Raw genomic sequence first — 12,983 nt, 5'->3', positions numbered from 1 at the left:
AATGCCAATCCGAGGCCACCGTATCCCGGCATTCCAATGCACATAACAGTGTCACAGCACCAGTTTTCCCTCTATGTAATATTATGAGAAACTCTATGCTCCTAGCCTCCTTTTTCTTTCTCTTTCATTCACTATCCTTTCATCATTTGTTTTCCTCCTCCCTCTTCGTGTCACTCAACCGGCACCCGCCTTTGTCCCTTTGTTGCTGTTTTTATTGGCGTTTTCTCTCAGCAGCGCCTCCTCCCATCACTGGACGCATTGCAATGTGTACAACAGCTTCGCAGTGCCACTTTTCCCTCTAGGAAATATTTTGAGAAACTGCTGCCAGCCTCCCATTTCCTTCCCTCGCTTTAGTTGCCATCTCATCATTCGTTTCCCTTCCCCCCTCTTCACGCTGCTCAACCGCTGACCGCCTTCGTCCCTTTGCTGCAGTCTCTATTGGCGTTTTCTCTCTGCAGCACCGCCTCCCATCACTGGACGCATTGCAATGTGTACAACAGCTTCGCAGTGCCACTTTTCCCTCTAGGTAATATTTTGAGAAACTGCGCCTAGCCTCCCATTTCCTTCTCTCGCATTAGTTGCCATCTCATCATTCGTTTCCCTTCCCCCTCTTCACGTTGCTCAACCGCCGACCGCCTTCGTCCCTTTGTTGCTGTCTCTATTGGTGTTTTCTCTCAGCAGCGCCTCCTCCCATCACTGGACGCATTGCAATGTGTACAACAGCTTCGCAGGGCCACTTTTCCCTCTAGGTAATATTTTGAGAATCTGCACCTAGTCTCCCATTTCCTTCCCTCGCATTAATTGCCATCTCATCATTAGTTTCCCTTCCCCCTCTTCACGTTGCTCAACCGCTGACCGCCTTCATCCCTTTGCTGCAGTCTCTATTGGAATTTTCTCTCAGCAGCACCTCCTCCCATCACTGGATGCATTGCAATGTGTACAACAGCCCCTAGCCTCCCATTTCCTTCCCTCGCATTATTTGCCATCTCATCATTCGTTTCCCTTCCCCATTTTCACGTTGCTTTACCGCCGACCGCCTTCGTCCCTTTGCTGCAGTCTCTGTTGGCATTTTCTCTCAGCAGCACCTGCTCCCGTCACTGGACGCGCTCCAATGCGTACAACAGGATCGCAGCACAACTTCTACCTCTAAGTAATTATTGTGAGAAACTGCTCCTAGCCTTCTTATTGCTTCCCTCACATTCACTGCCCTCTCATCATTCGTTTCCTTTCCCCCACTTCGTGCCGCTCAACCACTGACTGCCTTCGTCCTTTTGCTGCCGTCTCTATCGGCGCTTTCTTTCAGAAGCGCCTGCTCCCGTCACTGGACACATTTGCATATACGGCCGACAGCATTAATGGCACTTTAAAGCGCACATTTCCGTGTCTCACGAAAGTGGAACTATCTATGAAAGCGATCACCTGAGAATATTGCTCAAACGTGTATGAAAAGCACAAAAGCATGTGCAAAAACTGAACCAATTAGCCCTCGGAAGGCATGCAGATCGGATCAGGCATGCGCGTTCGTGCATGCAGTTCAGAGCTTTGTTTACGCATGAGAACACAAGACTTCTCACGCATCTGTCGTTAGGTTTTTGGTTTTGCGTGGGCAGCTTGTGGTATAATGCCGCACTTCTGGCTGCCGCCGGATGAGGACCCTGCCACAAGTGCTGCAGTGCTTGCGCCTATATTGCCAAATTCGTTGCATAATATTGACAACATTCGGAGATTCGTCTGTGCAGGTGCTGCCTCCATAGGTGACCTTGTTGCGGATGTTGGTACGCTTAGAAGACAGCTTTTGCTACGTGACATGGAGAAAAGAAATTGACTGATGTTTTAAAGCATGTAAATGAGAAAAGAATGTCTCAGCATGCTGATGGGTGCAGACTGCAGTACAGGGTATGCTAAATCTCTCTAATAAAGCATGACTGGCACCTGTAATGCAGTATTCTTTTCGTACTTACATTTCTGGTGGTTTTGGTTGTCGAGTTCTATATAGTATTAATGCATAGCTTAAACTGAAGCTACTCACAACTCTTTCACTTGAAGCCGTGCATTATAGAGATAATTTTTGTTGGTAGGATTATACGATGCTTGGATTATACGACATTCTCACAGGGTCCAGAGAAAGTCATACAGTCAAATCTCGTTAATTCAAACACGCTTAATTCGAACTTCTGGTTTATTCGAACTGACGCCAAGGTCTCTTAAAAGTTATGTGTATTCCAATGGGTGAAAATGCCTGGTAATCTAATCGCGCAGGTATTTGCAATGGTTCATTTGAACATACCGCCCTCCAACAATACTCTCAGCAGCGCACCAAATCCCGCCGCGGCGTCTCCGACCAGCATTGCTCTGACCCCGCCACAAAGGAAAGGCTTAGGAGAAACCCCTCAACGGCGCACACGAAAAAAAATAAAAGAAACATGGCGGAAATTTTACCCTCTCTTCAAATGGCAAGGTTGCCGTTTCTGCGTCGCGCTGTAATGCCCCAGCCACACTAGCAGCAAAATGCACACCACAGGAGGGCTCGGTCCTGGGCCGATTTTTCATGGCTCGTCATGGCAGCAAGCGAGCCGCGAGCGGAGGAGACCAATAAGAGTGGCTCCTACAGTGACGTATGCGCAGGAAACTGTTATCATGCGGACCCACCCGACCATGTATTTATAATCGCGTCTAGTTCAGCCAGACCTCTTGTTTCACATTATCATCTGTTCACGTCAGCTCTCACTCGTGCTTGTTTTGGTTGGCTTCATTAGTCTCGTTCACACTTGTTTCTTTACAATGATGTATCTAAACCGAGACGCCCAGATGGAAAGGTTTTTGGACACAATGCACCATATTCGATTCTGTACGACAAGATAGACCCTGAATACAAGACCGTGAACATGACACCCAGTACCTCATGCCCCTTGTCTTTTGAATGCGGCGACGCTGCCACAGAAGGGAGCACACCAACATGATTATGATCAGTGGAAACAACTTTGTCATCTTGATAAGGCATTACTCGCGATAAGAACACGGGACGAAGAACGTAAACACAGCGCCGATCTGACAGCAGACGAAGAAAAAAGCACACGAGCACGCAGAGGGAAGCAGCAGTGGGGGCCCAGTACAGCCTCGGCAACTCCACTGCTTTGATGGCAATCTTAGTTGGCAGAGGTAACTAGCACAATCCTTCAAGCTGCAGGAAAGTGAATCTGCTTTCCTCCCGCCCTTCCTCTCAACTCCTTCGTAATTTGCTCACCTTTGACGGTCTGTGGGTGCACACACCTCCGTACCGGCGCCGCCCGCCCTGCCGTCCCGGAAACATCTTAGCCGCTCCTTGAAGTTTCGTTTTCTGCCACTATTAGGAAGTGAGCATTGGCCAGCGCATGCAGTTTCGTGGTCGTTGCTCGTTATGTCCTTGCTGGCTGCCATATTTCATGACTCACACCGTTCGTGCGTCGTGCTGTGATGCACGAATACTTCGAAACCAAGTCCTTCTTTAAGTTCGAACTTTCGTATTTCAAACAAATTTTTGGGCTGCTTCAAGTTCAAATCACTAAAATTCAACTGTATAATCAGGATCATACTGTACTAATACTATGTTGCAACTGCCAAGAATTTTCATGCTTTGGATGAAGGATGCGATGAAGCCGTCATGTGTTGTATGAGGGTAATCCTCAGGATCTGCCGCTTCTACCAATGACACCATTAAGTCATTATTTTTGCAGCACTGACCAAAAATCACAACAGAGCTTTCCTTGACAACTGTTCAGATGTCAACACTATCAACCAATAAGCAAGCCAATTAGTGTAAACAGAACTTTGCTGAGCTTCTGTGAATGTTCTTAGTGCAGTAGTTGGTTCAGGCTTGCTGCAGCAAGGCAGTGTGACAAGCAGCAGGAGCCTACGTTTAGTACTAAAGTACACATCATCTTGGAATAGTGGAAAAGACACTTGACCATTGTTTCAACATTGGCATGAATGCCCATGATGATCACCATGACCCCCACCTGCCCCTTGTACGAGAGACTACTTGTGCAAAGAAACAGAGAGTGAGCTGCTCACTAGGGAGTTTTGCGCAGACATCACGACACATGCTGTTGCTTCAGAATGCAAAGCACCTGCACATGCAGTCAGCCAATTCAATGCCACAAGATGCACCAGCAAATAGTGGCTCTTCTGCAGGGCTGTGCACCGTGTCAGTTCTATGTAAGCAGTGTTCCTATTCTTTTCTTTGTTTTTGAGACTCAAGGGATATCCAGGTAATACTCACTTGCGGTATGGAAACACAGCACGAAAGAACTGTGGCAGCAGCTTGGGCTTGGATTCTTGGTCGACCAGTAAGACAACAGTCCGGCAGCCCGGCTTCAGAAGTCTTACAAGCCCATTGTAGGTTTCTCCTCTGAGCTCGTGAATTGTCAGCTTGCACTCGGGCCTGGGAGCAAACAGCAAGAAGAAAATGTCTCCATTTTTTGCCACTTTAAAGGGACACTAAAGTGAAACAATAAATCAGCTTAGACTAATGAAGCATTGTTTCAGAACCCTGCAGGCAGTCATTTCAAAAAAATAGTTTGATTATTAGATGAGAAAATGAAGGTCCAAGTATCAGTATTTGAATTTCGCGCCAAAACCCCAGTGCCGGTACGTCAGCGTGACGTCAGGGATTCCAAAGTATGTTTTCGCATTTGGGCCGCGTTGGCTAAGCAAAGGTTCCCGAAACTTGCCATGTTTAATATTTGGTTCCTTTAGAACATAATGTAGTCAATCTGTACCGCTATATATATAATTAGTAGGTCCTAGAAGATGCCATAAAAATCCATGACGTCACAGCCACCAGGTACGGGAAATTAAGTAGGCGTCGCCACCCATATTTCTTTCGTGCACCTTTCTTGGCTTACCAAACATCTTATCGTTGTAAGAGTGGTGTTTTTGGTGTTGTAGAACGGTAATTTACTGATGCAGTAAAATAATTCTTTACTTTAGTGTCCCTTTAATAAAAGGGAGTTGTGCATAACTATACTATACTTTACTATACAAGTCAGGAAATATTTGATTAGCTGCTGGATGGGTTTGCCAAAGTGCAAAATAACCTTCTGAAAATGTTACACAATCGCTATGCCTTGCATCTTGAACGCAACAAGAAGTGTTCTGAGGATAATAGAAGAAGAAGAAGAAGAAGAAACTTTATTAAAGTATAGTCCGGCAGTTCTTGCTGTGGTGGCCTCAGGTGATGGCTCGATGTCCTTAAACTCGAACGGCATCTTCGGCTTGCCGGACGGCCCAGAGCTGGTCTGCCAGCTTTGAACTTTTGATAGCCGCCTCCCAGTGGCGACGACACCTACGGAGAAGGTCCCCGGTGGCTCCCGCATCCGGGGCGGTGTCGGGAAGAAGCGAGCTCGAGCCTTCCCGTACTCTGGCAACGGCCGCGAATATGGACGCGTCGCAAACGGAGCTTGTTTGATTACCGTTGTTGCCGGCACATTCCCAGCGCATGTGTCGCAACATTGCTCTCTGTCCGCATGTTTTACAGGCATCTGTTGGATATAAACGCGGATAGCAGTTGTGTAAGATAGCGGGGCTAGGGTAGGTGTGTGTCTGGAGCAAGCGTAATGTTACGGCCTTGTTCCTGTTCAATTTATCGTGCGGTGGCGGGAATGTGCGTCTTTCGAGTCTGTAGTGTTGGGTGAGGTCTCTGAATGTGGTTAGGCGATCGCCCCACGCACAGTGTGTTTCTTGTTGCTGTGTTTCTGTTGTAGTGTCCCGATCCGGCAGATCCGATGCCCCGCTCTCGAGGGCGGAGGCGGCCACATAATCAGCGGCAACTCGGCGTGTGAGACTTCGAGCCGTGGCGTGGGCCGCCTCATTGCCCGCGAGCGGAACATCGGTGTGTGCCAGGGTCCAGAGGAGGAAGACCGTAGAATTTTGGGGTTGCGAGGGTGATGATGAGTCGCCATCATCAGAGATTTGGAGTATGCGGGCTGCTTTCCGCAAGACACGACCGCGCGCAAAGCCGTGGATTGCCGCCTGCAAGTCGCTGATCACGATCGCAGCGTTCGGCACTGCGATGAGTGCTAGGGCTATCGCGGCTTCTTCGGCCGCCTCCGTGTGTCCCGTGGTCACCGTGGTGCTCGCGAGCACTTACCTGTGCGGTCTACAACCGCTATTGTGTGTGCGCTTCTCCCTCCTCCATATCGCGCCACGTCTATGTACACCACCTCGTTGCTATCACCAAACTTCTTCTGAAGGTCGCTTGCTCATTTGTTGAGTCTCCCAGCGTGGTGCGTAGGGTGCATGTTCTTGGGAAGCTGCGGGATGATCAGGCGGTCGCGAGCAGAGGCGGAAACCGCCGTCTTTTCTCCATGCTGAGTGTGGTACTCGATGCCGACCGACTCGAGGATGCATCAACCTGCCTTTGACCTCGATAATCGTTCGTATTGCGCAACCTTGTGCGCATTGATTAACTCGTTAAGTGAATTGTGAACTCCGAGCTCTACAAATTTGTCGGTGCTCGCATTGAGTGCAACGCCTACCGCCCTCTTGAAAAATTGAAAAAATGTCTTGTCGAATTTGTCGACAACGAAGCAAAGGTAAGTGTTTGCCGCAGTAGTTCTGCGGAAACCCGCAAGGTGAAGCGGGTTTCCAACAAAATAATTTTATTGGTGAAACTAGCTTAGTTTCGCACGAAGTAGTCCTGCATTTTCTTCTGCTTGGGCAATTTCGCTGCCTGCGACGCACGCACTTTTCCACATGGTCAGCGTCAGAGCAGCTGAGGCCGCAACCTTCCGCATTCGCGCAGAAGCACCGACTAGTGCGAGCACACCAATCACTTCGAAGGATGTGGGCCAAAGACCGGCGTTGCTTTCCTCATTGTGCCCACTTTCACTTGTGCTCGGTACAATGTCGGCAATGTAGTCTTCGTTTTCGGGCTCTCCTGTGGTCGCGACACCATCATTTACGCTCACAAACTCGTCCACCGTTGACTCGTCAACAGCTTTCGGAAATTCTGACAGCTCGCTCCGAACTTCGGAAACATCGGCAACGGCTTCTTCGCATTCATCAGGATTTAGTCATCACCAAGCACGCGAAAGTCGGCACGGCTGAAGCAATTTCGGATGAACCACTCGCACACGGCTCTGCGTACGCGTTGGGCGCCATGGGCACTGGGTCGCGAGTTTGGCCGCTTCAGCCGTAATCTCCCCCTTCAAGATCGTGCTGAGAGTGCTCCTCAGAATCTTGTACGCTGCGGGGACATCTGACTTCTCATCGCGTTAGATCCTATTTATGATTTCGAGCTTCGCGACAAAAGGCGAATTTTGTCGCTTCATTACGGCAACACTGCGGGAGACAGCGTACAAGGCACACACACAATGAACCAGAAAAGCAGCGAGACAACTCGCACTTCCGCCATCCTGCACGACGAGGGCACAAGAGCCTCTGATTGGCTGCCTGAGCAAGCGCTGCGGGCGGGCCAGGATCATTTTTTGCAGGGGGGTGTCGACGGCTCGTCCGAGGCAGGGCGGTCACAGTAGGGAGAGTGGTTGGATGGAGCCGTGCCGCCGGGTTTTCCCGCCACCGCAAGGGAAAGCCAACTTCCGGGGGCACTTTCTGCCGCTTCACGTTCGATATATCGGGAGTCGCTGCTTTTTTTGTTTCATGAAAGCGTAATTTTTGCTATATATACTCATTGTAACTATACCGTGTCCAGAAATTGTTCGATATATAGAATAATTCGATGTAAACAGGTTCGATAGAGTCGGGTTCGACAGTACTTCAAAGTTGTAGAGCACCTTGAGAAACCTCTCAATAAATTGTTTCCAACACGATATATCTTATGTGGTCCTTTCTCCGCGTTCCAGAGAAAGCCCGCGAAATATGAAAAAATGCCATGTGGTGGGACACTTGCGCACTGTAATTGTGCTGCTCTCAAGCGTGTGATGGATGAGCAAGGCCAGCTGCAGCGAGACTGGCCCGCGACAGGGCATTATGCCTGGTGTAGGTTATCTGGGCATGCGGCTCTTATCACATGACGGTGCAAATGCATGCTGCTGGCCGAGCGTTGTCAAAGCGATAAAGCGTTTAAGGCTATGAAAAAAAAATGACGAAAGCAGCATTTTGATTCTGCTTGAAAGAAAGAAAGGGCGAAGCGCGTGAGAACGACGGAAGGCGATGACAGCTGCTACAACTTTGCCTTTGTACACAAATGACCTTGTAGTAGTTTTTGAATTGAACGATGATGCAACAACTTTAAACCTTAGGGCTCGAAAAACAGCGGATAAATCACACGGGAACAAAACTAACTAATGGTAAAATAAATTTTGGCTATACAGTCAAACCTCGATATATCGAACACGGATATATCGAATTATTGCGTATATCGAACACTTTCTATATCACGTGGAAAATCGCATGCATTTTTAATTTTTTATTTCGAACAGGGCCGGATGTAAAATGGATATATCGAACTCCGCCGCCCCAGACCAAGTGCGCTCTGTTGACAGGAGGCGAGCTTTCCCGCAACACTCTCGAAGATAGCGGCGGCGCGATGGGCGTTCCAGACTGCTGCGTACGACAGCTCCCACATCGGTTGCGCCGAGGGCGCCATTTGAACGTAGCGGCGTACACACGCGGCGGCTTGGAGCCAGCCACGGCCGGTCTCGAGGGGAGCGCGCGCTCCCCAGCTGTGAGCCAGCCCGGCCGCCTCGATCACGCGCGCCCGCGCCCCCGCCGTGCGCGCGTGATCGAGGCGGCCGTGGAGCCAGTTGGAGTGCTTTGTCGGTGCTGAGCCACACAGCATAAGCATTGAGGACTTCGTTGGCGGTGACGACAGCACCGGAACAGTGGCGGAGTTAACAGACGTGGAGATCGCGGCAGAAGTGACTGCTGAGCGGCCAAACGAAGACGCTGCCGAGGCTGATCCAGCAAGCGCTGATGTTGCGCCGCTCCCGACTGCAACTGAGGCTGTAGCTGCTTTGGCCGTTGTACGCCGCTACAGCGGCGCAATAGAAGGCACTGGACCGTCTCTTGTGGACCGTTTGGACTATGTTGAGGACGCCGTGGTCAAGCACGCGGTTGCCAATTTGAAGCAGGCTACGCTGCTTCAGTACTTTCAGCGAACGAAATAAATACTTTGTTTTAAGCTTCATGTGAGTATCTATTGCGCCACGATTGGTTCATTGATTGATTTGTGCTAGTTTTTGACGTGTTTTCTACGTGATTTTATATATCGAATTCTGGCTATATCGAACTATTTTGCGATCACCGCGCTGTTCGATATATCGAGGTTCGACTGTATTCAAGGAATATTACGCATGTCTTCTTCAGACGATGACTCTTTTTGCACTGGCCCCATCTGCTCTCCTTCTCACACTTACTGTCTACCATACTAGACATTCTTTTTTAAACTCACACCCCACACATGCGCATCACTTCTTGGTCGCAGTATCAGGTGGCCGCGTCTGGCTTCACACTTGTGCACTGTGACCAGCGTGTCAGTCCATGAGAGAGTGCTCCCACGGGCTGTTCCAGTTTACCGAATGTAGATCATACCTTATGTACCTCATTTGAACCAATCCCAGCGAACTGCAATATACTCAGTGCTCCTGAGGCGCCCGTTTCCCTGTGTGTTATCCACAGCAACAGTATTTGGCTGCGACAAACGTTGAACAGCAGATATGGCTTACTCCAATGAGGAAAAAGCGGATATCGTTTTGGCTCTAGGTGCATCAAGTGGACATAGAAGGCATGCAGTTGAGCTATTTCAATACTGGTATCCAGGTACGCGTATGAGTTCATGATGATTATGCGTGCATATGAAACGATGAGATGGACTGGGACTTTTACGAAGAAACAACATAAATCTTCAATCCTGGGCGACAACATGGAGACAGATATTCTGTCAAAGTTTTCTTCAGATCCACATGCAAGTGTTTGTAGTGTGAGTGCTGAATCTGGAGTGTCAAAGTCTTCAGTGTGGAGAGTACTTAAGAAGAGGCAACTTCATTCATACCACATGCAGCTGTACAAGATGATGGAGCCCTGTGATTTCCAAAATCGAAAGGACTTCGCATACTGGATTATAATCAAGACGAAAGAGGACCCAGGCTTTGTCAACAAAATACTGTGGACTGATGAAGCTACCTTCTCACGCAAAGCCCAAGTGAATATCCACAACGCTCACTATTGGAGCGACGATAATCCTCACTGGGTTTTGAAGACACATCACCAATACCAGTGGTCAGTTAATGTGTGGTGTGGAATTTACAGTGGCACTATCAGTGGCCCCGTGTTTTTTTGATAACGTGCTTACGGGCGAAAGATACGTCAACGACATCCCTGATAGGGTGCTTGAGGATTTTCTTTGCAAAGTTATATTGGCTAGGATCAAGGATATTTGGTATCAGCATGATGGTGCTCCCATGCACGGCAGCAGAAAAGCTTGCAAATGGCTGCATGAAGTATTCCCGCAGCAGTGGATTGGACGGCATAGGCCCATTGCTTGGCCAGCACAGTAGCCAGATTTAACTCCCCTCTATTTCTTTCTCTGGGGCTATGTCAAGGATCAAGTATACTGGACACCAACCACAACATCAGAGAACCTAAAAGAAAAAATAAGACAAGTCTGCAACTCCATCCCTGATACCATGATCAAGAACTCCTCGGAAAATGTGCCTATGAGATGCGAAATGTGAATTGCAGCAGATGGTGACCTCTTAGAACACGCATTATAATCAAAGGGCGCTTTTTGGATTGAAGGTGACTGGAAAATCATTCCAGCCCTAACGTCACCTCCCCACCTAACCCCATTACACTCAATCAGCAGGCTGCCAGCTCTTGCCTATTTCAAGCATCAAAAAACAAAGCTATGTTTTTGTTCCATTTTGTCGCTTTGGCACCACTCGGCCAGCAGCACGCATTTGCACCGTCATGCGATAAAAGCCACATGCCCAGATACCTACACCAGACATAACGCCCTGTCGTGGGCCACGACCTTGTTAATCCATCACGCTTGAGAGCAGCACAATAACAGGGCGCAATCGCCCCATAACGTGGTATTTTTTAATGTTTCGCGAACTTTCTTTTGAATACGGAAGAAAGGACCACGTGAGATATATCATGTTGGAAAGAATTTATTAAGAGTTCTCAAGGTGCTCTACAACTTTGCCTATCAGACTTGGGGTATGCAGCCAACACTTAAACAGTTGATAATTAAACATAACTAAGCCGTTAGTTAAGGGGAAAATAAAAAGCAGCCTGAGTAACTCTGGGCCAGTGCCGACATTAAGCATTCAGTTCCACTCACTTCTGGAGCGTCTTTCATATTTAAAACTTTGGCTCAAGTTATGTGGGACAACCTGTTAGTATCAAAGTGCCTAGAACATAACAGTGCAAGGACAGGCTGACATGACAATACATAGTGTTAAATATCAGGGGAAGAGGATGATGACAGGTACTAGAATTTTCAGCGCAAGTGGCAAGCTTGTGGCCACGAACATGTTGACTGATTCCAACGGCCAGTATGCACGCGTTACTTCTGTTCTGCGGGCAATAAACTCCCCCTTTTCCGCCCTTCTACTGTGAAGACCCCTTTGTTTAACACATAGCATGTAATCGTAAGCAACACATTGTGTTAGCACTGACAACCACCATAAACTTTTATTCGTTTTAATGTGTTGCTCCACACTGCTCAGGAGGGTAGGGACGGGTGTTGATTTACGGCAGCAGCTGGTCACAGCATATGCCTTGAAATTGAAGTTCAACTTGTAGACATACATCTTACATCCCTTTTGCTTAGCACTATTGAGTCATGTAACAGCATCTTGTTTTAATTGGGATTGAAAATTCTGATGCAGACTGACACTGACGACGACAAAAACTGCCAACGTAACAGGTGCATAACTATCCCTCTACGCCACTCACACCCAGATCAAATAGTTTCAATCAGGTCTGCTGACTCACTTTGGTTTTGCTGCTGAGGGAGGCACCCTTCCTTCTCGTCTGTAGCGCTCCTGGATACTCTTTTCTTCCATTTGCCTGAAAAGGAAGATCATAAACACCAACCTGCGCACATGGTTCACAAAAATGCTTCTGCTCAAGCCATTGTGAACTTCTGCATCAACCTTGTTGATGCAATTTGCCCCCATGAATTCATTATTCAACATCAATGGTTTGTTAAACCCCTTATTGCTACCGTGTGACTGTTTCCAAACACTACCACTACCTACACCCTTAGTACAGGGGCTCACAAGCTGGGTTCCAAGATACTTGGGAAAAGTCCTTTGCTGCTATTTTAATGCTGTTCAAATAAGGTTTGATAACACAAATATTCAGCAATATTCTACAATGTTGTGCAAATCTTGTTCAGACTGAGACAAAGATTTTCCAAATTTCTCTAATCCTTATATGTTTCCAATCTCTTGTAAACCTTAGCTCAATCTACAGTCTAGCCAATGCTTGTACATTCTCTGCTTCCCAAATGTTTTCCAGCATTGTTTTGTACAGAACTACTCTAAATACTCACCAGCACCCTCCAACAGATGCCTCCTTTAATTTCCTGGCATTTTCGAATGGAAACTTTTCATTCTGCTTTTACCGCTTCCCTAACCACTTCTACTTTTCACTGCCTTTCTAGAGATTTTCACTTCCACTGTGCTTCTTTGAGCGGCTATGCAATGGCCCTGTCTTAAACAAAGCAGCAACAGGATATCACACCAGTGAAAAAGATTAACTATGACAATGTTGCTAACTTTTCTAAGGTGTCAAAGGACAAGGCATTCAATGACGTTGGCTAAACTATGACAAATATATCCCCTCCCACACTTACGCAGAAGGCTGGTTCAAATTTTTTTTCTTCTTAATGGTAGTGCAGGAAATTTTAAGCAATGTCACTCCTGATGCCAGTGAGTGACATATATGGTGACACTATGAGGTGTGGCATTAGTTTGCCACATGAGGAAGCATAGTTGGCACTGTGTGCTGCCAGTGAGCTAGAGAGAGAAGAC

General features: G+C 47.8%; 1 protein-coding gene across 2 annotated transcripts in view; it reads right to left on the bottom strand.

Moving 5' to 3' along the window:
• The window catches only part of l(3)80Fg (dnaJ homolog subfamily C member 16 l(3)80Fg), a 54,575-nt gene that overhangs the window by 12,734 nt on the left and 28,858 nt on the right, over positions 1–12,983 (bottom strand). For both annotated transcript variants that reach the window (XM_065427581.2, XM_065427582.1), the window contains exons 10-11: positions 11,941–12,015; positions 4,259–4,420 (exon numbers count right to left, since the gene is read on the bottom strand). In XM_065427581.2, the coding sequence (XP_065283653.1) occupies positions 4,259–4,420; positions 11,941–12,015 (237 nt within the window). The remainder of the gene's footprint in view (positions 1–4,258; positions 4,421–11,940; positions 12,016–12,983) is intronic.

This window comes from Dermacentor albipictus, chromosome 2, assembly GCF_038994185.2.
Source record: "Dermacentor albipictus isolate Rhodes 1998 colony chromosome 2, USDA_Dalb.pri_finalv2, whole genome shotgun sequence".
Classification (NCBI taxonomy): domain Eukaryota; kingdom Metazoa; phylum Arthropoda; class Arachnida; order Ixodida; family Ixodidae; genus Dermacentor; species Dermacentor albipictus.
This window is presented reverse-complemented; position numbering and strand designations above follow the sequence as displayed.